We start from the raw sequence: 22,464 nt of genomic DNA, 5'->3' as shown, positions 1-22,464 counted from the left end.
CTTTGCTTTGCTTTGCTTCTCCTTTTTTTTTTTTTTTTTTTTTTTGTCAACCTTATCAGCTAATGATTACAAAGCAAATATGTGAACCATGAGCCTGACCCATGGATGAGTGGTCGGTCGCCCATCAATTTGGGGGGCTTCAGTTCAATTCGAGCGGACACAACGAGTAGAAACAATATTTCTGAATGACACCTGCAACGCCATCAACGGCAGTGACTGCCCCAGTGGCGTCCACAACGACTGCCACAATCCAGAGCTCGATGAACAGCTCATATAACGGCAACAGCACATTTGCACCGTTTCCCAATGGCAACTCAGGAGACTATCCCTATTACTATCCACAGCCGGACTATGTGTATTTCTATTCGGGCTATGCGTTCTACATTGTGCTACTTGTTCTCTTTGTCATACTGACGCCATTGGCTTTTATAATGGTAACATATTGCTAAGATCTTATATCTATCTATAATCGATGAGCTAATTTAACTCTTCAAACAACCATGAAACTAGAGCTCCGCGCAGCGCAAGCGTCGGGAGAACGAACGCCGCCTGATCCTGCAGAGACAACGAGGTAATTCATTTTTGTTTGCATTTATCCCATTTTAATTTGTACTTCAATTCAAGTGCTATCCAAGCTAAAGCACCTGCTTGAGCGCCGCTAGAAATCCAAAGTTAATTAGCCCCAGATAGAGGTAGTAGATATTCAATTTGAATAGATCCCAACGTTCGCGTAGCCTCAACTGCCAGCGTTTCGCTGCCTCCGGTTGTTTTGCCAGCTGCTCCGCGTAGGAGGATTGCACGCAGCACTTGGACATCACCCAGAAGGCGGTCATGCGGTTCTGTGTGCGCAACGTTGACTCAATGCCACGTATCAAATCGTTTGTCTTCAGTATGAGCAACATTTGCCGATCCACCTGCTCGAGCACATCCGAAATGTGAGGCAACACCAGCGACGTGTTGCTCTGCAGTGTGTTCTTCTGCAAAACAGAAAGAGAAGCGGACCATATATAAGACAAATTAACACACGGAACTGGGGCCAATTGAGTAGTTTACCTCTTCTTTGGAGTATTTGACTTTGTTAATGCCCTGCATCAGGGTATCCCATGGTCGGCCCGTCACCATGCAAACAAACAGTCCATACAGATCTCCCTTGATGCCCAGCTGCTCGCTGTGCTTTCGCATGGATTTGCGATCGACATTCAAGATGCTCAGCCAAAGCTTTGAGTATTCATAGCGAAACTTATCGCTAAGGTTCGCATAGAGTCCATGATCCAGCAAAACGATTTCCAAATTGTTTTTGGGCGTCTGTCGTACGAGGATGTTGCCCGGATGCGGATCGCTGTGCACAAAGCCCGTGGAGAAGATCATCTCCGAGTAAAGTTGTCCGATTCTGTTGGCCACCGCAAAGGCATCAATATTATGTTTCTTAATGTAATCCAAGTCCGTGACATGTCCGCCCTCCAGATACTCCATGACTAGCACACGGGATGAGCTCAGCTCCCAATAGATTTTCGGCACACGCAGCCAGCTGTATTTCTTAAAGTGCTCGGCGACCTTTTCGGCATTTTTGCCCTCGTTCAGGAAGTCCAGCTCAATGGGCAGATTCTAAAATGAAAATTTTGGAAATCTTTGTAAATATCTCTGTAATCCCTCTTTAATGGACGCGTTACCTTCTTGGACTCCTCGACAAGCCATTGTATCTTAAAGTCGGGAAATATGAGCGCCAGCACTTTGACGGCCAGTTCCATGGTCTTCATGTCGACGCGCGAGTTGCCTTTGACATATGGATGCTGCACCTTAACAGCCACCACTTCACCTGTCTTCAGTCGCGCTTTATGCACCTGTGCCAATGATGCAGTGCCCAGCGGCTCACGCTCGAAGTCGTCGAAGAAATCTTCGGGATTACGTTTCAAGTCCTGCCGTATGACCTTATATAAATCCTCAATTGGATTCTGTGGCGCATCCGAATGCAGCACCTTCATGGTCTGTACAAACTCCTTGGGCAACAGATATTCCAATGCTCCAATATGTTGACCCACTTTGATATATACGCCCTTATTTGTGCAGATGAGTTCCAGTAGTTTCTCAGCGGCGATTTTATGCACGCGACTCTTCTCAGCCTTGTATTCGGGCGTGGTCTTGTCCCACTCCTTATAATATAGCTCCCGCTTGTAGGTGAGCGCCACATCGACCACAGCGCAGGCGGAACGCGTCAAGCGCACAATTCCTAGCGAATTAAGTTCATAGTCATTCGTATGGAGACTCAGGCCAGTGCTGACGAGGCCAGCGCCTAAAACGCTAAACCCAAGCACGCGTCGCAACATCTAAGACAGATTTGATGCACAGTTCAAGCTGAAAAGATGCAAACGAGTTTGTGTTAGTTTTCTCAGAATTTTCGTAGCTAGCACGAGCTCTGTTCAATGAACCGTTAAATCAACAGGTTGTCATTCCGTTTCAGTGTCAACTGCTCAACCCCAAAAGAAAAAGCTCAACTAAGATTCAAGAAAGCTCTTCCACTCTCAACTTAAATTATATTCTGGCCAGTCAACTTGAAGCTGCGCCCAATGAACTGTTATATCAACAGCTTGTTATTCCGTTTAAATTTCAAGCCTCTAATCCAAAGAACTAGTTCAGGCAAATTATAAACCTTTGGACTGCAGAGCAGTTCAAAACTCAAGCAATGTGCTTGAACTTTGCTAGGCTTTAAAGTGTTATTTCACCGCTCATGTTGATAAAATGTAGATCGCTGGGCCACTTCAAACACGTAACACGATATATTTGGCCCTTCGTTGTAAACTTTCACTCATCATTAAGCTGCCAACAAAAAATTGGCAACACACAAGAAAACACAAGAAAACATAATTTATCACCTTACACTTTGCTAATATAGATTTCCATAATTAATTTGCCAGAGACGTTTAACCCCAAAACCTGTTGCACCTGCGTTGAGTCACAATTTACATATTTTGCCCATCCAAAAACTTTCACCTTGTATTGGCTAAACAACGTCAGCAATTGTAATATTTGTTGTCTATTACATAAATGACTAATCGAAGTTTTGGGCCAAACTTCTTGGCCAGAGCGTTTCACTTACGATGCTTTAGCGCGCTCAAAAATCTCTTAGTTGCAATACATGTGATTGTTTAGTAGTGACTGTTGCTAAGACTTACACACAAATATTAGTAAAACACAAAAGAGAAGCAGCTTCAAATCTGTTGCTGCTTGCTCAGCTGCGCGCAACTGAAACGAACCGTCAGCTGTTCGAGCCGCGTATGCAGCGCACCAAAATAGAGAGTGATAAAAGCGCGATTGTGCTGTTATCGATAAGTGAGTACATGTCGATAAATCATAATTTGAATTTAATAGAAATTATAGATAAGATAAATCTAAGCATACAATTATGTATATGTAGCCACGCTCATAAATATTCAATATTTGTATATATTATTCAAATATTTATATATTAAATTTGCCAATTTATGACTGCAGCACGACGTGAAATGGAAATAAGCGTCACCAACAACAACAGTAACATGGGCAATGGCGGCGTTTGCCTTGAAGTGGACAACAACGACATGACCATATTGCCAAAGGGTATGGATCTACCGCCCAGCTACGACGAACTTAACATCTGTAACAAGGACGGTAACTTGGGTGCCTCCACTCTGACCATCACAACGGACTTGGGCTGCAGCAATCCGAATCTGATTGCAGCAGCAGCTTTAAATGAGCCACCGCCAGATTATCAGGGAACCATAGACATTGTCGAAGCTCCGACAACCGCCACAACTATATCTACAACAACAGTTGTTTCGGTTGCGCCTAGAATCTAAACATAAACGCAACATTTCAATTATATCTCTATATTCTTATAATATATAAATATATTTAACTTCAATACAAATTTCACTTCACTAAATTTAACGTTAAACAAAAAATTGGAAAAAGAATATGAACGCTAACAACGTAAAATTTCAGCCAAAGGTGGCCCAAATCTTCCATACGGATCCTTTGGTAATATCAGTATATTATCGCACCAGGAATATCCAATTACACGATTCTCAATGATCTTTTTAAATGCCGCATTCTCATTGATGAGATCCCGATAGTTATCATTGGAGACAACTGCTGCATTACGCTCATAAGCTAACTGAAGTATAAAGCTACAATAAAAAATTTTAAGGTATTAAAAATAAATATCTTATAAGTAACACCAATTTTAAGACTTACCGATCATCATAGCTGATGGCCTGTTGGTTGGGTAAATTTTTACAGGGTGTAAATACAATTTTGCCCTCTTTATACAGTTGATCGAGCAGGGCAGGATTCGATGATTTGTTACTATTTCGTCGAAACAATGGAATTACAGCCTTCACATCGTGCCCCATCTTCTCAAAGTACTCCACACAATATTTTATGCCCTCCGAAGAAAATATATTGGAGCGACCATGACTGTGAATGCAAATGGAATAGAAATAAGATCAGACTCAAGTAATGCACTAAAGAATAAATGCTCACCCAAAGGCCACATTGCTGCCGTCTATGATAATGGAACGTTTATGAGTTACTGGCGCATTCGACTCTACTCCTGGATTATATGTATTGCTATTATAATCGGCGAGTTTTTTGCGCTCCGTTGAGGTAAATAGGCCTTCGTTCATCCGCTGTGTGACCATCTTGGGTGTTTTAGGAGCTTTCGGTCCGTCTTCTGTCGACTTTGAATGACGCTTTCGCTGTGGACTAACACCATCACCAGCACCATCATCTTTACCACTCGACAGCGGTATAAAATCTTCTTGTACAAATATCACACTATCATCTAATAAATTCTGTGCAACAGGCTGTTTCTGTTCTACTTTCTTGGCCTCATCGCCGCCATCATCAATGATAATACACGACGTATTTTCCTTTAATAATGGACGCGCATTACTTTTGTTATATAATACGCTATTCTGGCTTGTGCCATTTACGAAACGTGCCCATAACTGATGTCTGCGTCTAGTATCTACCTTAAAGAAATTAACTACGGTATTTTTATCCTCTGCTTTGGCGGCAACTGGCTCCTTCGATGACTCATCGTCCGGCTCGTCATCTGTGTCTATAGTGATTTTAGTCATATGCGGTTCCAGGACAATGCAGTCATCGTCATCGCTGCTCTCAATCTCTTCGATTATCTCGCCCTCTTTTACTTCGGATTTTTGTTGTCCGGTGGGATAAAACGTGGGCTTAGGCAGTGAATTTTGCTGCGGCTGTTGTTTCTGTTGCTGCTGCTTTGTGACTTGCTGTAGTTGTACATTTCCTTTATTTGTGGGTGTAGCTGATGCATTTTTGCTTTGTGAGTTAACTGCTCGACGTTTAATGGAATTGACAAGCTTTACTGAATAGCTTTTATTCGAATTTGATTTTGGAGATTTCTTCTTCTGCAAGCGCTTAAGCTTCTTCTAAAAAAACTGAGATTAAAGTATACAACAACGTAAACATATAAATTCATATCTTACTTTTACCAAACTATCCTTAAACTTTTGGAATTGCGACGTCATTGTTGTAGAAGCATCGGTGTTTAATTGTAGCTGGTGTGGGGTGAGAAATATGTGTATGTTTACATACATATGATGTATGTACGTACATAAGTAAATTTATTAAAATTTGTATTTAAAATGTTGACATATTGAAATTTATTTCTCGTACTTACTGCGCTCACTATTCGAGTTGACTTTAAGGTGCTTTTTGAATAAAACTACAATTTGATCGGTTTTTCGATTATATGTATATACATCGAGCATTATTATTGAATCGCATGAATAGCTTACGTATGGCAATATCAGTTTACATTTATTTTGATTAAAATACCACTATGGTTAGACACTTAACAGAGGAGCTTGTTGTTCAGAGTGTTGTTAACTAAAAATATGATTGGCGCATCGCTTGTAAATTCAGCTAGCTAAGATCGTACATATCACTCGAATGATACACTATAGATAGATTGACTTCTTCTATGTCCGTTATTCTTTATCAATTGAATTTAAAAGAAAATCGATTTTTTGATTTCTTGACAACATTTAGTTATATAAAAAGGCAACACACACATATTTGTAGACAAAAGCAGCATATTGTATACTGTTGACTGGGCATTCTCGATCCCAAATCCTTTACTAACTACATTCCGACTGAAACTCTTACTTCTGCTTTAGCTCACGTATCTCATTCCGTATATTGGCACGTGCCAGCTCCTCGTATTTCTCGTGGTATTCGGCTGTCGCATAAATACTTGGTATTAGCAACAATGTCTCCAAGACTTTGACACGCATCATTTTATAGCTCTCGTCATCCAGATTGGCGTACTCGTGACGTAAAAGTTGGGTATAGTGTTTATATTCATCCGGCGGAGCACTGGACGTGACAGAGGAACAGCATTTAGACTCATCCTAACAAATGAGCTAGTCGGGAGTGCTCGACTAGGTTTGTACCCCTGTATCCAGGAAAGCTTTTTACTAATGAAAATTATTTATTCCTAATAATACAATGAAATCACTCAATTTTTATTTTCCTGGCTGCGACTATAAGTGTATCGTCAATATGTTTAAGAGATTGGATAGGCTCTTATTGTCATTTATTAAGTAGACAAAGACAAGAGTTTTCGACAGACAAACAGACCTGCTACATATGTATGTTGAGCCGTAGTAACAAAGATTTCCAAAAGTACTCTAACCTCTTCACTACATTTGGATACAGGGCATATTCAATGCTCTTATATTTTATACATACGCCAACACAACCAAATCGACATCCTGCAACAAATTGGCTTCCTCATCATGTGACCAGGTGACCTCATTATCAGGTGTCTTGCGACCCAGCAGATTGCAGACAAGCGATTTGGCTTGCTCCTGCATTACATCATTTCAAAACATTCATATATTGATATATGTTCATCTGCATCTTATATAGCTACTCACATCCTCAATCATGGCATCGCGACAAAATTCCTCAAAGACTTCGCAATTCTGCTGCACACAGCTCCGATTGCCATCGAAATGATAGTATTGAAAGAAGGCAGCCAAAGCAATACTCGGAGCACAGTCCGACAGATGCTCGTGCTTGCGCTGCATCATCTCCTGCCAGTTGTGGTAGGCGCGAGTGGGACTGTCCTCGCTGAGATGCTGTTCGATGCGTGCAAACCAGGCATTGGTCACATCCTCTGGCACATCGTAGTGGGCACAGATATTACGCCAGATTTGCTCCATTTCGTTTAGTTAACTTTTATAATTGTAGTTATTTAGGTGGTTTCAGTTACTTTTTGGCCACTTTATTTTCACAATTTTAGCACTTATTCAATTTGGTAGAAATTTTTGTTCTGGAACTCGCGCTGAGTTTTTCGCAAAAATTCCTTCTCTTTTTTGGTTGGTGTTTGGGGGACTGACGCCTGCGCAATGCGATTTGCGTCAACCGCGTCGGCAGCCCCCTTTAAATCAATCACAACGAACCCCCGATAATCCCGACACGCTAACTAATGCATAACTAATAATAATGAAGTAATTGCAATTCAATACTCACCTCCATTTCCAGCGTTGTCCTGGAGCAAGAGGGTTCTGAAAGCGCTTTATTTTCAACTGTTGTCGGGCACGTGTTTGTTTCTTCTGCAACCTCACCGAGTAAGGCTTTGCGGCCTTTGCGCGGCGATTGCTGCTTGTTCTTCTTATAACGGTGCTTATGTATTCTTCCTCGTTTTTTGCCGCCACCTTTGTTTTTTTTACCCATTATAAAAAACTCCGATAAATGTTTTTTGAAATGCAAAACATGTAGTGTACGAAACAGAATGCGGAAAGCAACAGCTGATTGGCGTTGCCACCATATAAAAATCATGCAATATTAACCAATTAATGTAGCCTGGTATTTTTTTTTTTTTTTTTTTTTTTTTTTTCTTAAGATTATTTTTAATTGCAATATTACCCATAAGTAAAAAAGAAATTTGCAAATCATTAGATGTACAAATTAACATATTTTATATTGGCAAAGAGAATACAAATTTCAATTACATGGCCGTGGCACTTTGATCATGCAATGTTGGCAACCCTGGTAATGTGAAATGTCAAACGTACTTGTGAAAGTAATCATTCCCAAACCTGAATTTTACTGTATAATTTCAAATAGTTTGTTAGTTTCTAAAATTGTTGGGTCGTTTCAGTGCGCAAACCGTTTGAAAGTTTAGCACTTACAAAACAGTTAACGCCACTGACTGTTTATCCACAATTAGTACCAAATTGCACTACATTTAGAGTGAGTATCGATGGTTGTGACCAAATTTGTTGGTTGGGTTATTTGCCCTTTGTTCCATGTTTCCATGTTTCAATGTTATACGTTTGAATCCGTCAGCTTAATATGGACATCGAAAAATCTAGCAGCAGTTCCTTTGAAGACCTAACCAATGCCGATGACACCAACGATATTCGTGGAGCCCATGTGAATGAATCGGAAACATCCGAAGCCGACTCGGCAGCCGTGCAAAGTAGTAGCAATAGCGAGGATAATCCAAAACAGGAAGAAGATATAGAAGATGAAATCGAATGCGATATTTTGGGAAATAAGCAGCTAATCAAGCGGATTATCAAAAAGGCACCCGCCAATGCCAAGCGGCCCAATCGCGGTGATCTGGTAACGATAACATACACTGGAAAGCTGGAAGATGGCACTGTTGTGGAAAAAGAAGAGCGCTTCCAATGTCATGTAGGCGATTTCGAGGTGGTCCAGGGCTTGGACATGGTGCTGCCAATGATGCATGTTGGCGAAGTGGCACAAGTTAGTATCGATCAACGCTTCGGCTACGGCACCATCGGTCTTAAAACTGAAAATCCACCCGAAACTGTTATACCACCCAACGCTAATGTAAGTGCAACGATCCGTTAAAGATAAGGAGAAGACATAAATCTATTTATAATTCCAGCTGATTTACGAATTGGAACTGGTTGATGTTAAATACGAAGACTTTGCAGATTTGAAATCTTTTGATGTGCTGCGTAAATATGGGTAATATATAATAGATAATAATTTAAAAATTCATAATAATCACTTCCATTTATATTTTGTAAATGCAGTGCGAGGAAAAAAGAGCGCGCTAATTACTTTTACAAACGTGTGGAATACAATAACGCAATACATCTGTATAGACGTGCGCTTGACTATTTGGATAATCGCGATGGTGATCCCGATGCGGAATTCGGCAAGGAAGATATTGAGGTAATTACTGATGATTAATGTATAATGTAACAATATAATCATATATTTATCAAATTGATTGTAAAGCTATCGAACAGTGATCTGCAAAGCCTGCTAGAAGATCGTCTGATTGTGTACAATAATTTGGCAATGGCTCAAATCAAAATTGGCGCCTACGATGCTGCATTGCAGTCTGTGGAGCATGTTCTGCGTTGCCAGCCCAATAATCCCAAGGCCCTGTATCGGAAGGGCAGGGTGAGTTGAATAACGCTTATTGTGTACGTGGCACTTAACACAGCTTTATCTCCCAATTGCCTCGTTATCAGGTGCTCGAGGGCAAGAATGATACGCAGGGGGCAATCAAGCTGTTGCAGAAGGTTGCGACATTGGAGCCGGAAAATCGATCGGTACAGTCAGATTTGGCTAGACTCTTTATTAAAGCGCGCCGAGATGAGCACAACGAAAAAGAAATGTACCAGAAAATGTTAGGTCAGGCCAAGAAAATGGAGCAAAAAACAAACGTTCGGCAGAAAACACCCTTGGTAGATAATTCAAAAGTAAGCTGAAAAATGGCATTCCCGTTTTTTTTTTTTTTCCTTTTTTCAATGTTCTATTTTATTTTCTAATCTTTGCTTTTCTCTTCCAGTTGAAACTAATTGGATTTCTGATGGGCACCATTTTAATAGGCGTAGCGGGCGTAGCTATTTACCGCTACAAGTACTGAACAGGATAAAAGAGAACATAAACTATATTTCGCAAGTCGGTACTTTAAGCAATTTCTAATGCATTTTGAAGAGGATCTATCTATATATCTATATCAAAATTATCAACGTTGGAAAATGGTTGCTTATAAAGATACCCCTTTTTATATGCACAGAGAAGGATTACCAAGCACACTTTAAAAAGTAACAATAAGTCAAAGAGCTACGGTTTTTGGATATCGTATGTTAGATTAAATTCAACAATTTATTGCAAATATATATATAAATATATATGATTACAAAAGCCTTTTGAGAACAAACGGATGTATCAGATTTAATCAAAAATTATAAAATTTATCAAGTATTTACAACAATAAACGAACAAATTCAGTTACTGAATGTAAAATGCTATTCAGCCCTGGTAAAACGGCGACTGGTATTTCAGGTCAAATTTAGTACATTTTGTTTGCTGAATCATTTTCACTGCTGCATCGCGAATATTTAGTTAACTGCAACACAAACGATTCCAAACCAATCAGTCGAGAGCGAATTTTCCAACTTAAAACATTTAAATTACTTGCAGTAGTCATGCAGAAGACACTGCTACTAATTGCTGCTTGCCTGGCCCTAGCCTGGGCCGCAGAGCCACAACTCTTGCGAGTGCCGTTAACAAAATTCCAATCTGTACGCCGGCATTTTGCCGATGTCGGCACCGAGCTGCATCAATTGCGCATTAAATATGGCGCCGGTGATTCACCCGAACCACTCTCTAATTACCTGGATGCCCAATACTACGGCCCCATATCGATTGGCACACCACCCCAGAATTTTAAGGTTGTCTTCGATACGGGCTCCTCTAATCTTTGGGTGCCATCCAAAAAATGTCACCTGACCAACATTGCTTGCCTGATGCACAACAAATACGATGCCAGCAAGTCATCGACATACAACAAAAATGGCACTTCATTCGATATACACTATGGCTCGGGCAGTCTCTCGGGTTACCTATCCAGCGATACAGTCAACATTGCCGGCTTGGACATCAAGGGCCAAACATTCGCCGAGGCATTGAGTGAACCCGGATTGGTCTTTGTCGCTGCCAAATTCGACGGTATCCTTGGATTGGGCTACAGTTCGATATCGGTGGATGGTGTTAAGCCACCATTCTACAATATGTTCGAGCAGAGTTTGATCGCACAGCCGGTGTTTTCGTTCTATTTGAATCGTGATCCCAAGGCACCCGAAGGAGGTGAAATCATTTTCGGTGGCTCCGATCCCAATCATTATACTGGCGACTTCACCTATTTGCCTGTTACACGCAAGGGCTACTGGCAAATCAAAATGGATTCGGCTCAAATAAACAATGTGGAGCTGTGCAAAGGTGGCTGCCAGGTGATTGCTGATACGGGCACCTCGCTAATTGCCGCACCTGCTGCCGAGGCTACATCGATCAATCAGGCTATTGGTGGCACCCCCATTGTGGGTGGACAGGTGAGAATGCTGTTTACGGTTAACATTTTATATGTGTTTGTAGAGAGGTATTGAATTTCATATTTGTTTACTCTTCCAGTACGTCGTCTCCTGTGACATGATACCCAATTTGCCGGTCATTAAATTCGTGCTGGGCGGCAAGACCTTTGAGCTGGAGGGCAAGGATTACATTTTGCGCATTGCCCAAATGGGCAAAACTATTTGCCTGTCCGGCTTCATGGGCATGGATATACCACCACCAAATGGTCCTCTCTGGATTCTGGGCGATGTCTTCATTGGCAAATACTACACTGAGTTCGATATGGGCAACGATCGTGTTGGCTTTGCCGATGCCAAGTAGAGCTGTCTCTGAAATCATTTTTTCCTATTCAATTATATATACGAACGTCCTAATGCAAAAGGCAGCAAAAAATTATTCATGTAGTTCGAAAGACTCTTCTTGCAATTCGAGAAACAAATTAAATATCATAATTATATATAGTTCAAAAATATGTAAAAAAAAAAAAAAAACAAAAAATATGCCTTTTTCTTCGTTGTGTCTGAGTTTTGTTATTGTTAGTCATGGACCTTTGCTTATCAAGTGGCAAATTATTTTTGTTTTTTAATACTCTTTGATAATTCTGTATATAGTCAACAGCTTTGTTTATTTATTATATACATATATGTACATATATTTACTTTCCAATGCATATTCAACGGAAAGAGAGCGAATCGCTGTTTGTGCTCGTATTGGATGGCGAGCAGTCATAAATTAAACAGATCTGATATGGGCATATATACATATATATGGTTTAAAACACTTGATTACTTCAATCATTTATTATATACATACATGCACATAAATTTGTTTATATGCCGAGCGCTTATTACAATGAGCATCGTTGATAGAACAAAGCCTGGAAAATAAATTGCTAAACAAATGTGTATGTACATGTATATATAATATAATATAATTAACACTATGCAACAAGGCACTTAAACTTAGTTTCTATAAAGTTTGATTAAAATTTGTGACATCTAGATCAATTTGTGAAAATTGAATAGAGAGGTTATTTGGTAAGCAGAGAGAGCTTATATGAGAGAGTGAGAGCTAGAAAGTTGATATGTGAGAGAGAGAGTGAAAGTGCTTATTCAAGATAATGAGCTCTTTTGTTGGGAGGTGAGAGTGAGAGAGAGAGAGCTGTTGTTTAAGATAACGAGCTTTTATATTTGGGACAGTTAACATAAGCAAAGAGAGCGAATTAACATACATAAAAGAGAAAACGGATTTGTGAGAAAGCTCTTATAGACGAAAATAAATAAATAAGATCAGACTACGAGCTATTACACAATTGAGTAAACTGTAGTATGAGAGTGAACTGTTAAATAAGAGGGCAAACTGTTATACATTAAGGTAAATCGTTATATAACAGAATGAACAAAGGAGTAAACAATTTGTAAGGGAGAACACATGAGAAAATAGAAGGGAGAGTAATTACGAAAATCAGGAATTAAATACAGATAATGAGAGCTTCATTTGGCTCTAATTAAATAAAAATGGGTTAGCAACAAACCCAGCTTCTCATCAGTTGCTCAGTGAATAAAATTTGAATGAATTAGTTTTGCCTATGAAATAATCACATTAAGTACATTCGCATATTTGCTTGTAGATTGCAATGCTTGATTAATTGAGATGAGCTAAGCTAAAAGTTAAATCAATTTTTTTTTTCTAGGCCCCTTGGGTTGGGTCGATGACTGACGCAGACCCACACGTGTGAGCTGAACCTACGTCAAATGGCTGATAGGAAATGGATTCGTAGGCAAAAGCGAGCTTTTAGGCGCACTCCTAATATAAGGAATATATAACAAATGATTTATCACAAAATTATTGAATAGAACAATTCTTGAACTTTGTACAGAATATTATAGCACGCGTAATTAATCAGATGCGAGCACTGAATCACGCATCAACGTTGGCTTGAGGCACAAGGGAAAGAAATGATTGGGCGATTGGACTTGGGCGACAATGGAGAATAACAAACTAAACGAGCGACTAAGATAAGACAACATTTAATACTACGAAAAACAAGCTAATAATAAAGTTAAAAAAAATAATAATAATAATTGTAATAATAGACACATTGTTGGTGGAGCAACATTTATAATAATTTAAAGGCCGGCAAGAATATTCATTGCGCATTCTCTCATTTTCGTTTCACATCGGCCAAATCAACATCTGGATTCGTTGACTGTTCGCCTTTGGTGGCCTTTGTCTTAGCTGTTGCTTTCGTTGCTTGTGCTGATGTTGCCGCGACTGGTGTTGCTCCTGCCACTGCATCCTTTGTGGTTGTGGATGTTACATCCTGGGCAGCATCCGCCTCGGGCTTGATCTCCACAGTTGCCGCAGCTGTATTCAGATTGGGCACATCGTGCTCCTCATCCGATTCAGTTGGGCCGTGGATCATCTGCATTGCTGCTGCCACCGGCTGCGGCAACTGTTGCAGCTGTCGTTCACCTTTGTTGACTTTGTATATATCACAGGTCTCGTTGACGTAGCGATTGAATACGTCCGGCTTATCTGCATACACGTGATGCCCGGCACCGGTCACGATCTTAATGTCCACCATATTTGTGCCCCTTTGTGATTTGATTTTCTCACCGGATGCGGAATCGATCCAGCTGCGTGAGCCATAGATGAATGTGATGGGTATATCGCTGCGTACATCCTTGATCCGGTGGATCATTGGATGCTTGGCCCAGCCAAATGACTGCATCATGCTGTGGAATGCCGATTCGCCGCTCGGCCGCTGGGCATTGCACTGATGTATATACTGGGGCAGCAGATTGATGTCCTCCTCGATAGTGCTCTGGAACTTGCGCATAATATCCGGCCGTGTCTTCTGCACCACCCACTGGCCGAACGGGCCGGCAGCTCGCAACGCCCACAGCGGATTCAGTGGTGTCAGAACGCGTGCAATTGCACGCAACCACAGTGGAATCTGTTTGGTATTCGTCGATTCGGCGGGTTTCTCGGGAAATCCCCAAGGATCGGCCAGTATCAGATGTCGAACACGCTCCGGATAGCTCAGGGCATAGCTGGACGCAATGAAACCGCCCATGGAGTGACCCAGCAATATCATATCGGTAATATTCATTTCGCGACGCCATTCCTCAACAGATTTAACAAATTGCTTCTCGCAGATCAAGGCATCCTTAGCAAACATTGGCCTGGAGCTGCGCCCAAAGCCCAGTACATCCATAGCATAGACGGGACGATCCTTGGCAAAGGCATCCAAATTCATAACCCACAAGGCAACACCAGCGCCGAGGCCGTGCAGCAACACAAGCGGCACCTCCTTCGACTCTGTATTCATGCTCACCGTCCAGATCTTGTCCGCATCGCCCACAGCCGGACCTATGTCCACAAAGAAGCCACGGTAGGGCAGCTTCAGATATGATAATATCTTCTTTTCTACGGCCCGCAGCATGGTTGGCGATGATGCTGTCCAGTTATGCCACCATTGCCAAAGGCTGAAGCCGTTAGTTTTCGAAACCTAGAATGTAATTTTTCATAAAAATTAAGTACGAGAATTTGACTACACAGAAAACATAACTATAACTATCTAATTTGTCAAATTGTTTCTCTACACAAATGTAAAAGGGAATTTTGTTGTGAAAAATGCAGCTTTTGTTTTTGTTTTTTCTTGTGTATGATTAGAAAAATGTTTGATATTAGACATAAGCAAATATACACATAACATGTCTTGATAAAGACAAGACATACATTCTATAGCAAAGCAACAGCAAGAGTTTATAGCTGCTTTTGTATATTATTGTAGTGCACTCTTATACTATTATATTCTATAATTATTGTTATACTTGACAGCTGACGAAAATGGAGTATTGTTATACTCTGATTTACAGGCGCAGCAGCAATTGTTCACACACACACACACGTATGCAGCTATCCGTATATGTTTATATAAATACGTCACAGCTGCTATGGCATACGCGGAAGTGCCGCCAAATGGGCGTGGATTACCTAACGGACACAATGATCGCGCCCACAGAAACTGCGCATTTAATTATGTACATACATATGCATTGATGTATGTTAGAATGTATAAGCAAGTTTGTATATATGCACACACATGTCTATATCATATTTCTAAGCATTCAAAGCTAATCGTTTGACCTTTGTGGCTTTAATTGTGTCAAAGTCATTCAAAATCCTTTTTCGTTCTCGTTTCGCTTACCTCAACGTCCATTGACCGAGCCTCTAGCGGAGCATCTGCAGGGCCTTCGGCTTGGTTTGGCAATGACAGTGTGCCACTCATTTGAGTATATTTTCTTAAATTTTTCTCTCGTAGTATTTTCTCTCAGATGCTTTGTAGTTGTTGTTAATTTTGAATGTTTGCCAGAAGAGCGACAATAATTAATACTAGCAAATGACTGCGACGTTGCAACATTTGCGCGAATTTTGTTAATATTGCATAGGCCAAGTTAACCCTTTTTGTTGGTCAGAAAACGACTTGATTAGTGTCGAGTTGTGATGACAATGAATTTTTGTTCTAAGCTAGCTAGCTGATAGTATGTGGTATTCTGTATGGATGTGTTTGTGTGTGCGGCCGCCACTTTAGTGTAATTTCTATCTAATGGTGAAATTGTATATTGTTGTCATTTATTTATATGAGCTCACCAAAAATTCGACTGGAGCAACAGCTGTTCGGCATACCGCAGCCCTGACATATGTTCGTTGCTTGGTATTAAACTTGCCAAGCAAATTGCTGCGGAATTTGAGAAAAATACCAACACAGTTCAACAGCGGAACTAGTTTAAATTAACTGAATACACAATATCACTGATATATCAGATTCATTAATTTCTCCTGCCAACAATAACATCTGTAATTTCAACCCCTTATTAATATTGTATTAGTTCCTCTTACACCTAACGATATTGATTGCTTTAATTAACAAGTTCAAATATTTATTAATCCTGCTCTTTAGCATTTTCAGTAGTTACTAGATAGTATATTTTAATAGTACTAAATGTCAAAATAAAAAGAAAATATACCAGCCATGTGGATTTGCCGGTCAGAGGCAGTGCCTTTACAACGTTCTCGCAGACGATATGGATGGAATTAACAAATACAATGAATTTGTGGCTCTGCACAAACCACAACTAGAATCTGCTGCAATTCCTGTGCATTTCTGGCCAGCACTTTATCGCAAGCTTTGCGCGGATATCTTTGATGCTGGCGAAGCGCTGCAGTTAATGCTCATCGACTACGATGAGGTTGATGAAGAGGAGGACGATGACGACAATTCAAAACCAGCATTTGCTTTGGAGGTAGCACGCGAACAGGGCATCAAGGCAAACGATCCCACGGCTATATATCTAATAGATCATGCCTGGACATTTCGCTGGAGTACCGCACGCCAGCAATTGGAGAGCTATCCACAGCTGACGGATAGATTGTGCGCCATCACGGGCGTTGATCTGGAGCATGAGCAACGCATCGATAAGGTAATGAGACGTGTATGGAGATACTGTCATGCCTACACCATTGCCAGCGAAGGATTGACCGACGAGCAACGTCTGCCCATATGGTATGTGATGGATGAAGTCGGTTCAGCGGTCAATCATTCGGACGAGCCTAACTTTCGTCTAGTGCCACTGCTGTACCTCACTAATCACATCACCTACAGCTTACTGTTTCCCATACGGGATTCGGTTCAGGGCACTCCAGTGACTCGAGACTTTGCCGAATATGTGGCCAAGGATGCGCCACAGCGCCCCGCCTTGCTGCTGCCCTGGCGGGAGACTGATTTGAGCGGGGAAAGTTTCCTGCAGGTAGAGCCAAGTGCTGATTACTTTACCAGTGGCCACATACCCGAATCGTATCCACACGAGGATGAGACCTTGCCAACACCTACTCCACCTGCTCGCTGTGATCCCCTAAAGGTCTACGCTCAATATGATGTGCTACGCGAGCATCTAACAGCGTCTGAATTTGAGGTAGTCGACAGCCAGGAGGAGGCGGATGTGCTCTGGCTCACCACTCACTATAAAAATTTCGCCGAATTCGCTAGGGATACGCCGCACAAGTTCGTAAACCAGTTTCCTTTTGAGTATGTCATAACCATCAAGGATCTGCTGGCTATTGTGGGACGTCGTGCCGCTCAAGAACATCATAATGCGGCTACATTGGAGACTTATCCGGCCTGGCTGCCTACCACGTACAATTTATCCACCGAGCTGAAGGAATTCGTGGCTTATTTTCAGAGTAGAGCAGCAAAGCGTTTGGATAACCACTGGATTATCAAGCCCTGGAATCTGGCACGTGGTCTCGATACCCTCATCACGAATAACATTAAGCAAATTGTGCGTTTGCCTATAACCGGACCAAAGATAGCCCAAAAGTACATAGAGCGGCCCGTGCTGTTCAAGCGTAAGGAAATCGATGCCTTGGTCAAATTCGATGTGCGCTACGTGGTGCTGCTGAAGCGTGTGAAGCCCCTAGAGGCTTACGTGCATCGCAAGTTCTTTTTACGCTTTGCCAATCACGCCTTCTCCTTGGACAACTTTGACGACTACGAGAAGCACTATACGGTAATGAATTACCAGGAGGATGCACAGCTGCATCACATAGAATGTGATGATTTCTTGAGCATGTGGCAAGAGCAATATCCTCAGCACGACTGGGCCGCTCTGGAGGATCTCATCTGTGAGATGCTGCACGAGGTGTTGCAGTGCGCTAGCCAGGAGCCACCACCTTGTGGCATAGCGCCCTGTGCCCAATCGCGAGCACTATATGCTGCCGATATAATGCTGGCATGGCCGAGCCGGGAGGAGACGGAGACGCAGATGGACATGCAGCCAAAGCTGTTGGAGATCAATTGGACACCCGATTGCAAGCGAGCTTGCGATTACTATCCCGATTTCTTCAATGACATCTTCAAACTGCTATTCCTCGACGAGCAGAACGACAAAACCTTCCGCTTGCTAACACCAAAGGATCAAAACATATAAATATGTATATATATAAAGAAGTATTCAATATGTTAACTTTAGTAATTCATATAAAGTGCACAAAAAACATAATCAGAAACGATTTCAAACAAAATTTCACAAACATTTCTCATACTTCACAAGAAAAGTTTAAAGTTATGCTAGAGCCATACAAATTTGTTTTGGATAATAAACTCTCCGTTATAAATTGAAAATCATATAAATTTGTATTATTTCACCAAATTCTGTTTAGGAAATCTCTCAATTAACTAAAGTACATTTGTTTTCCTTTCACTTCACTTGACAAATTATGAGATTTGTTTTTTTTTTTTTTTTTTTTTTTTTTTGCTTAACAATTAGGTTGTATTTTATTTGTTGATAGTACATATCTTAAAAGTCATTTGTAAACTACATATACAACTTAAATAGCGCTCATTTGTACAGTATACGAAGTATTGTATATAGATAAATATATATGTATATATATCTATGTGTATATATATCTTCTATATGTAGTTGGGAACTATTCACTTAACTAGGTGCGCAATATGTTTCATGTGTAAGAGTGTTTGATTGTTTTTTTTTTTTCTTTTTTTTGTGTATGTGTCTCCAATTGCTTACATTCTCAATAACTCTATCATAGCTTGATAAGAAAAAGAAACAATATAGCTGCTTAGATAGCTGTTTACGTTCAGTGTTCAGTGTGTTCATAGGTGTATGACGTAAAAAGTGAGCTTATTTATAAATATGAATATATATATAAAATGTTTTCGCGTTTTGCTATTTACCAATTCTTAATTGTAATGGCACTTTAAATGAAAATGATTTAAGTTTTAAGTATAAATGTAGGCAATTTGCATAACTTATAAAGTTGATACTTCTAGTCAAGTTAGTTCTTCCACTTTTTACATTTAAGGCAATTTGCAAGGCACAAAATTAAATATCGATTCATGAAGCTACAGACTAACGAAAAAGAGTACAATGAAAAATAAAACTTCAATATATAATGTAGAGATGAGTGAAACTTAGCCTGCTAGCAAAATTAACTCAACTAATGTCGCTTACGGTTAATTAAGAGCTAAAACTTAACTGTCTAAACATTAAACCAACTACTAAACGCACACTTCATCAAAGTCTAAACGTATCTTCTCATCAACGGAAGCTAATTTATGTATAGTCTTTTTAATGCGCAACGCTGGCAGGCGAACATTCGGATTCTGGTGCCAGCATTCCTTCATTAGCTTGGACATGCCAGCCAGAAGCTGTAGATGAGAAACATAATTAGTATATGATAACATAATCTATATAGTGTTTTATGCTCACAGAATCTGAGCTCCAGCGATTGGGTATGGACGGCCTATAGTTGTCAATGCAAACAACTTTGCGCATATCCTCAAAGCTGGGATCCATGGGCACCACATCATAGTAGGGCACCTTATACTCTTCGGCAATGCCACACGAAATGGTGCGGCGACACACCTCCCACAGAACCAAGCCAAAGGCGTAAATATCAGTGCGACGCAGTGCTTCAAAGCATTCCATGTCGATGCTAAAGAGTTCAGATGTAACGAAATGAGTTGAGCTATTCAATGGTCAAGAGTTAATTAAAGTCTGCATACCTCTCATCCAGTACTTCAGGTGCCATATAACGTTTAGTGCCCACTTTTGGATTATTTCCCAAATCCAACTGACCCGTAACATGCGAGTGCGTAACAGCTAGACCAAAATCAGCTATGACACAGGTGCCGTTAGCCGTGACCAATATGTTCTTCGATTTCAAGTCGCGATGTGCCATGGCAGGCTTGCCCTCAGTGCCAAAGATTTCAGTGTGCAAATGCACGAGTCCATTCGCAATCGATAAGCAAATCCAAATCATGTCGTTGTGGCTAAGTGCATTGCGGTTCAGGTGATCGAAGAGAGAGCCTTGCGGATAGTAGTGGGTCATAAGCCAGAGCTGAGTGCAGGAGTTGCGAGAGGTCATGTCGGAGCCGATGAAGCCTAGTATATTCTCGTGGCGCAGTAAAACGGTGCTAAAAGAGTTCAGATTAGTAAATATGAGCTCAGAGTAATTTAAAGTGTTAACCAACCTGTAGATTTCGGTTTCACGCTTCCACGACTCCTCGTCACGGCTGAAAAATATTTTGACAGCAATGCTTTCGCCGTGCCAGTGGCCACGCCACACCTCGCCGTACTTGCCGCGGCCAATGCACTCAATCAGTGTCACCTGTTTCGCCAGTGTGCGCTGCACCAGCAATGGCAGCCCTGAACCGGAACCGGAAGTAACCGAATGCTGTAGATATTCACGCAGAGTACTATCCCCTGCGCTTGTGGCGCGCAACAATTCATCATTCACCAAATACGATTCGGGATCCTGTTTAATGCGCGTTGCCGCCAGTCGCTTGCGATGGCTGCGACGCATAAAGTACACCGCCATAGCGCCCATCAGTGTGATGATTAGAAATGGTCCCAAAATTGCAGCGATCATTTTGCTCAAGTTGCTGCTGTCGGCTGTGATCACCACATCGCCGCTGACGAACGGCGGCAGTTCGGGGAATTCGCCATCATTGCAAAAATCGCTTGCACAGCAAACGATATTTATGAACTTTGCTGTGTTGCGTTTTGAGGGGCCGTTGAACTTATTCAATGCATTCTGATTGCAAATTAACGGCAGCTGATCTTGGGATTTGGTGCAGCCACGCGACACCAGCTCCTGGCCGACGGCATCACGTGTACGCGATTTCCAGCACTGCAATCGAGAAGCAGGAAATGATTAATCAGGCAGATTAGACAACAGACTCTCTATCTACTGCTCACCTGTATGGCATTCTGGCATGTATGGGCGTGTTGATTCGGATCGAGACAGGGTGGTTCACACGCATAACATTTTAATCTGTGCATGCAAAAAATATAAGATTAGCAAATTATTCAAAGCATATAAAATATGTGTGTGTGCGTGAGGAGAGCTTTATTAAACAGGCGGGCAAATGCGTTTTACCTTCGTTTCATGCGTCGCTTACTCTTAACATGTCTTCTATTAAGGAGTGCAGCGTGTAAATAGATTGGGTAGGACGTAAATATTAGGGTCTTGGGATATTAGGATATAGCAATAGATGATGATTGCACTGGTTTAGCTATTAATTGAAGTGATTGGCAGATGCATTTAATTCTACTCAATTGACTTACCTCGGATGCGTTAATAAAGAGTTTTGCGGTATCGCTGGAAACTCTTTGCCGTTAATGTGCGGCGGCAATTCCATATCCATATCCTGTTGCTCATCTAACAACAGTCCACTTATTTCCGCTGCAAGAACAACAAAAACAGCACTTCAAATGAGTCTCACAAATACACCCAAAAGGCTAGAAATACTCAATGCGCGCACACACATACGCAAATACATTTCTCTATACACAAATCTGAAGCAAGCATATATATGTGTTAGTGAGTTTGTGTTCGCATGTGTGTGTGTAGATTATAAATGCACTTTTATGCTATGCTCGCCCACATTAGAGTTCTTATGTGTTTATATAATACATATTTTTACAATTGTATATTATTTTCATGTTCTTTGATGCACTTCGTGACAATTTTGTATCAGACTTGTCTTTATTCGCGGCGCAATTGGTCAGAACAGTAGCATATGAAAACAAATTGTCGTGCAACACACACACACGCACATGCACACACAAACAAGCAGCGCGTAGGCATCATTTTTATAGACAATATGCTGCTTTTTTACCGACACAGTAGTGTTTATGTGAAAACGTTTGTATTGTACATCAACTAAGTGATAATTAAACACACATTTTAACACACCTTTTGCATTTTTATATAAAAAAAACGACAACAGAAAAACCAAAAATAAATTTGACTCCATTGCCATTGTTTTTTTCCCAACACTAACAGCCGTACGTTAGCCAACACCAACAGGTATACATTGCTGACTGTGGTCACCCGAAAAACCCTATTTCTATTTACATTTGCTTATTGTGTTAACAGCAGTAATTTTGGGTGCCCATACTTAAAACTGTAAGAATAATACCAAATGTTGTTAGAGTTTACTATTTAAAC

At 40.9% G+C, this 22,464-nt stretch overlaps 9 protein-coding genes across 17 annotated transcripts; 4 read left to right on the top strand and 5 right to left on the bottom strand.

Annotated features, from left to right (window-relative positions):
* On the bottom strand, positions 1-3,264 carry Adck1 (aarF domain containing kinase 1). 2 transcript variants are annotated; one of them, XM_018011903.2, is made up of 4 exons: positions 3,171-3,264; positions 1,671-2,352; positions 1,054-1,605; positions 1-977 (listed from the first exon to the last, which is right to left on the bottom strand). In XM_018011903.2, exons 2-4 carry the CDS (start codon positions 2,322-2,324, stop codon positions 636-638), a joined length of 1,548 nt encoding a protein of 515 aa, XP_017867392.1. In that variant the 5' UTR covers positions 2,325-2,352; positions 3,171-3,264; the 3' UTR covers positions 1-635. The 2 variants fall into 2 exon arrangements, with proteins under 2 accessions (XP_017867392.1, XP_017867391.1); XM_018011902.2 differs by having other exon boundaries at positions 3,095-3,245.
* Positions 186-3,904, top strand: LOC108616597 (uncharacterized). The gene is made up of 3 exons (XM_018011909.2): positions 186-434; positions 511-571; positions 3,490-3,904. Exons 1-3 carry the CDS (start codon positions 186-188, stop codon positions 3,831-3,833), a joined length of 654 nt encoding a protein of 217 aa, XP_017867398.2. The 3' UTR covers positions 3,834-3,904.
* LOC108616587 (uncharacterized) lies at positions 3,848-7,755 on the bottom strand. Of its 4 annotated transcripts, none has more exons than XM_018011895.2 (5): positions 7,552-7,755; positions 5,499-5,570; positions 4,519-5,441; positions 4,231-4,452; positions 3,848-4,163 (listed from the first exon to the last, which is right to left on the bottom strand). In XM_018011895.2, exons 1-5 carry the CDS (start codon positions 7,753-7,755, stop codon positions 3,959-3,961), a joined length of 1,626 nt encoding a protein of 541 aa, XP_017867384.1. In that variant the 3' UTR covers positions 3,848-3,958. The 4 variants fall into 4 exon arrangements, with proteins under 4 accessions (XP_017867384.1, XP_089327351.1, XP_089327352.1 ...); XM_089471225.1 differs by lacking the exon at positions 7,552-7,755 and adding an exon at positions 5,693-5,817; XM_089471226.1 differs by lacking the exon at positions 7,552-7,755 and adding an exon at positions 5,693-5,817 and having other exon boundaries at positions 4,519-5,438.
* LOC108616598 (uncharacterized) lies at positions 6,177-7,510 on the bottom strand. The gene is made up of 3 exons (XM_018011912.2): positions 6,954-7,510; positions 6,766-6,884; positions 6,177-6,390 (listed from the first exon to the last, which is right to left on the bottom strand). Exons 1-3 carry the CDS (start codon positions 7,239-7,241, stop codon positions 6,177-6,179), a joined length of 621 nt encoding a protein of 206 aa, XP_017867401.1. The 5' UTR covers positions 7,242-7,510.
* Positions 7,756-8,067: 312 nt separating the features above from the next.
* Positions 8,068-10,202, top strand: zda (peptidyl-prolyl cis-trans isomerase zonda). Its single transcript, XM_018011906.2, has 7 exons — positions 8,068-8,274; positions 8,371-8,880; positions 8,939-9,021; positions 9,090-9,231; positions 9,298-9,465; positions 9,537-9,767; positions 9,857-10,202. The coding sequence occupies exons 2-7, from the start codon at positions 8,377-8,379 to the stop codon at positions 9,932-9,934; spliced, it is 1,206 nt and encodes a 401-aa protein (XP_017867395.1). The 5' UTR covers positions 8,068-8,274; positions 8,371-8,376; the 3' UTR covers positions 9,935-10,202.
* Positions 10,203-10,365: 163 nt separating this feature from the next.
* On the top strand, positions 10,366-15,061 carry cathD (cathepsin D). Of its 2 annotated transcripts, XR_016270482.1 has the most exons (3): positions 10,366-11,402; positions 11,482-12,795; positions 13,115-15,061. XR_016270482.1 is itself a non-coding variant. In XM_018011907.2 (2 exons), the coding sequence occupies exons 1-2, from the start codon at positions 10,500-10,502 to the stop codon at positions 11,740-11,742; spliced, it is 1,164 nt and encodes a 387-aa protein (XP_017867396.1). In that variant the 5' UTR covers positions 10,366-10,499; the 3' UTR covers positions 11,743-15,061. The 2 variants fall into 2 exon arrangements, 1 of the variants encoding a protein (XP_017867396.1); XM_018011907.2 differs by having other exon boundaries at positions 11,482-15,061.
* On the bottom strand, positions 13,436-16,074 carry puml (pummelig). The gene is made up of 2 exons (XM_018011905.2): positions 15,638-16,074; positions 13,436-14,935 (listed from the first exon to the last, which is right to left on the bottom strand). The coding sequence occupies exons 1-2, from the start codon at positions 15,716-15,718 to the stop codon at positions 13,586-13,588; spliced, it is 1,431 nt and encodes a 476-aa protein (XP_017867394.1). The 5' UTR covers positions 15,719-16,074; the 3' UTR covers positions 13,436-13,585.
* A 130-nt stretch (positions 16,075-16,204) lies between these two features.
* TTLL12 (Tubulin tyrosine ligase-like 12) lies at positions 16,205-18,610 on the top strand. The gene is made up of 2 exons (XM_018013358.2): positions 16,205-16,287; positions 16,391-18,610. The coding sequence occupies exon 2, from the start codon at positions 16,515-16,517 to the stop codon at positions 18,414-18,416; it is 1,902 nt and encodes a 633-aa protein (XP_017868847.1). The 5' UTR covers positions 16,205-16,287; positions 16,391-16,514; the 3' UTR covers positions 18,417-18,610.
* Positions 18,611-18,963: 353 nt separating this feature from the next.
* sax (type I BMP receptor saxophone) lies at positions 18,964-22,368 on the bottom strand. Of its 4 annotated transcripts, none has more exons than XM_018013250.2 (8): positions 22,210-22,368; positions 21,579-21,696; positions 21,391-21,426; positions 21,210-21,285; positions 20,483-21,141; positions 20,015-20,425; positions 19,719-19,944; positions 18,964-19,657 (listed from the first exon to the last, which is right to left on the bottom strand). In XM_018013250.2, the coding sequence occupies exons 1-8, from the start codon at positions 22,274-22,276 to the stop codon at positions 19,508-19,510; spliced, it is 1,743 nt and encodes a 580-aa protein (XP_017868739.1). In that variant the 5' UTR covers positions 22,277-22,368; the 3' UTR covers positions 18,964-19,507. The 4 variants fall into 4 exon arrangements, with proteins under 4 accessions (XP_017868739.1, XP_017868741.1, XP_017868740.1 ...); XM_018013252.2 differs by lacking the exon at positions 22,210-22,368 and adding an exon at positions 21,938-22,074; XM_018013251.2 differs by lacking the exon at positions 21,391-21,426.
* Between the last annotated feature and the right edge of the window lie 96 nt (positions 22,369-22,464).

The sequence above is a fragment of the Drosophila arizonae genome, chromosome 5 (genome assembly GCF_054131065.1).
Source record: "Drosophila arizonae isolate 15081-1271.41 chromosome 5, UAZ_ARI_1.0, whole genome shotgun sequence".
Classification (NCBI taxonomy): domain Eukaryota; kingdom Metazoa; phylum Arthropoda; class Insecta; order Diptera; family Drosophilidae; genus Drosophila; species Drosophila arizonae.
The sequence above is the reverse complement of the archived record's forward strand: the minus strand, read 5'-3'. Positions and strand labels throughout refer to the sequence as shown.

Bases quoted from the DNA above. Each gene is read 5' to 3' on its own strand.
- puml (XM_018011905.2), bottom strand. From the start codon at position 15,718: ATGAGTGGCACACTGTCATTGCCAAACCAAGCCGAAGGCCCTGCAGAT. The intron at 14,936-15,637 runs GTAAGCGAAACG...ATTACATTCTAG, and splicing joins CTCGGTCAATGGACGTTGAG to GTTTCGAAAACTAACGGCTT.
- LOC108616598 (XM_018011912.2), bottom strand. From the start codon at position 7,241: ATGGAGCAAATCTGGCGTAATATCTGTGCCCACTACGATGTGCCAGAG. The intron at 6,885-6,953 runs GTGAGTAGCTAT...GATGTAATGCAG, and splicing joins GCGATGCCATGATTGAGGAT to GAGCAAGCCAAATCGCTTGT. The intron at 6,391-6,765 runs GTATGTATAAAA...TGTCACGTCCAG, and splicing joins GTCGATTTGGTTGTGTTGGC to TGCTCCGCCGGATGAATATA.
- zda (XM_018011906.2), top strand. From the start codon at position 8,377: ATGGACATCGAAAAATCTAGCAGCAGTTCCTTTGAAGACCTAACCAAT. The intron at 9,022-9,089 runs GTAATATATAAT...TTGTAAATGCAG, and splicing joins GATGTGCTGCGTAAATATGG to TGCGAGGAAAAAAGAGCGCG. The intron at 9,768-9,856 runs GTAAGCTGAAAA...TTTCTCTTCCAG, and splicing joins CCTTGGTAGATAATTCAAAA to TTGAAACTAATTGGATTTCT.
- Adck1 (XM_018011903.2), bottom strand. From the start codon at position 2,324: ATGTTGCGACGCGTGCTTGGGTTTAGCGTTTTAGGCGCTGGCCTCGTC. The intron at 1,606-1,670 runs GTAACGCGTCCA...TTTTCATTTTAG, and splicing joins TTGTCGAGGAGTCCAAGAAG to AATCTGCCCATTGAGCTGGA. The intron at 978-1,053 runs GTAAACTACTCA...TCTGTTTTGCAG, and splicing joins TCAAATACTCCAAAGAAGAG to AAGAACACACTGCAGAGCAA.
- TTLL12 (XM_018013358.2), top strand. From the start codon at position 16,515: ATGGATGGAATTAACAAATACAATGAATTTGTGGCTCTGCACAAACCA.
- sax (XM_018013250.2), bottom strand. From the start codon at position 22,276: ATGGCAATGGAGTCAAATTTATTTTTGGTTTTTCTGTTGTCGTTTTTT. The intron at 21,697-22,209 runs GTGTGTTAAAAT...TTGTTCTTGCAG, and splicing joins TTTATATAAAAATGCAAAAG to CGGAAATAAGTGGACTGTTG. The intron at 20,426-20,482 runs GTTGGTTAACAC...GAACTCTTTTAG, and splicing joins CGTGAAACCGAAATCTACAG to CACCGTTTTACTGCGCCACG.
- cathD (XM_018011907.2), top strand. From the start codon at position 10,500: ATGCAGAAGACACTGCTACTAATTGCTGCTTGCCTGGCCCTAGCCTGG. The intron at 11,403-11,481 runs GTGAGAATGCTG...TTACTCTTCCAG, and splicing joins CCCCCATTGTGGGTGGACAG to TACGTCGTCTCCTGTGACAT.
- LOC108616587 (XM_018011895.2), bottom strand. From the start codon at position 7,755: ATGGGTAAAAAAAACAAAGGTGGCGGCAAAAAACGAGGAAGAATACAT. The intron at 4,453-4,518 runs GTGAGCATTTAT...TTGCATTCACAG, and splicing joins GGCAGCAATGTGGCCTTTGG to TCATGGTCGCTCCAATATAT. The intron at 4,164-4,230 runs GTAAGTCTTAAA...TTTTTATTGTAG, and splicing joins GCCATCAGCTATGATGATCG to CTTTATACTTCAGTTAGCTT.
- LOC108616597 (XM_018011909.2), top strand. From the start codon at position 186: ATGACACCTGCAACGCCATCAACGGCAGTGACTGCCCCAGTGGCGTCC. The intron at 435-510 runs GTAACATATTGC...CCATGAAACTAG, and splicing joins CGCCATTGGCTTTTATAATG to AGCTCCGCGCAGCGCAAGCG. The intron at 572-3,489 runs GTAATTCATTTT...TTATGACTGCAG, and splicing joins GATCCTGCAGAGACAACGAG to CACGACGTGAAATGGAAATA.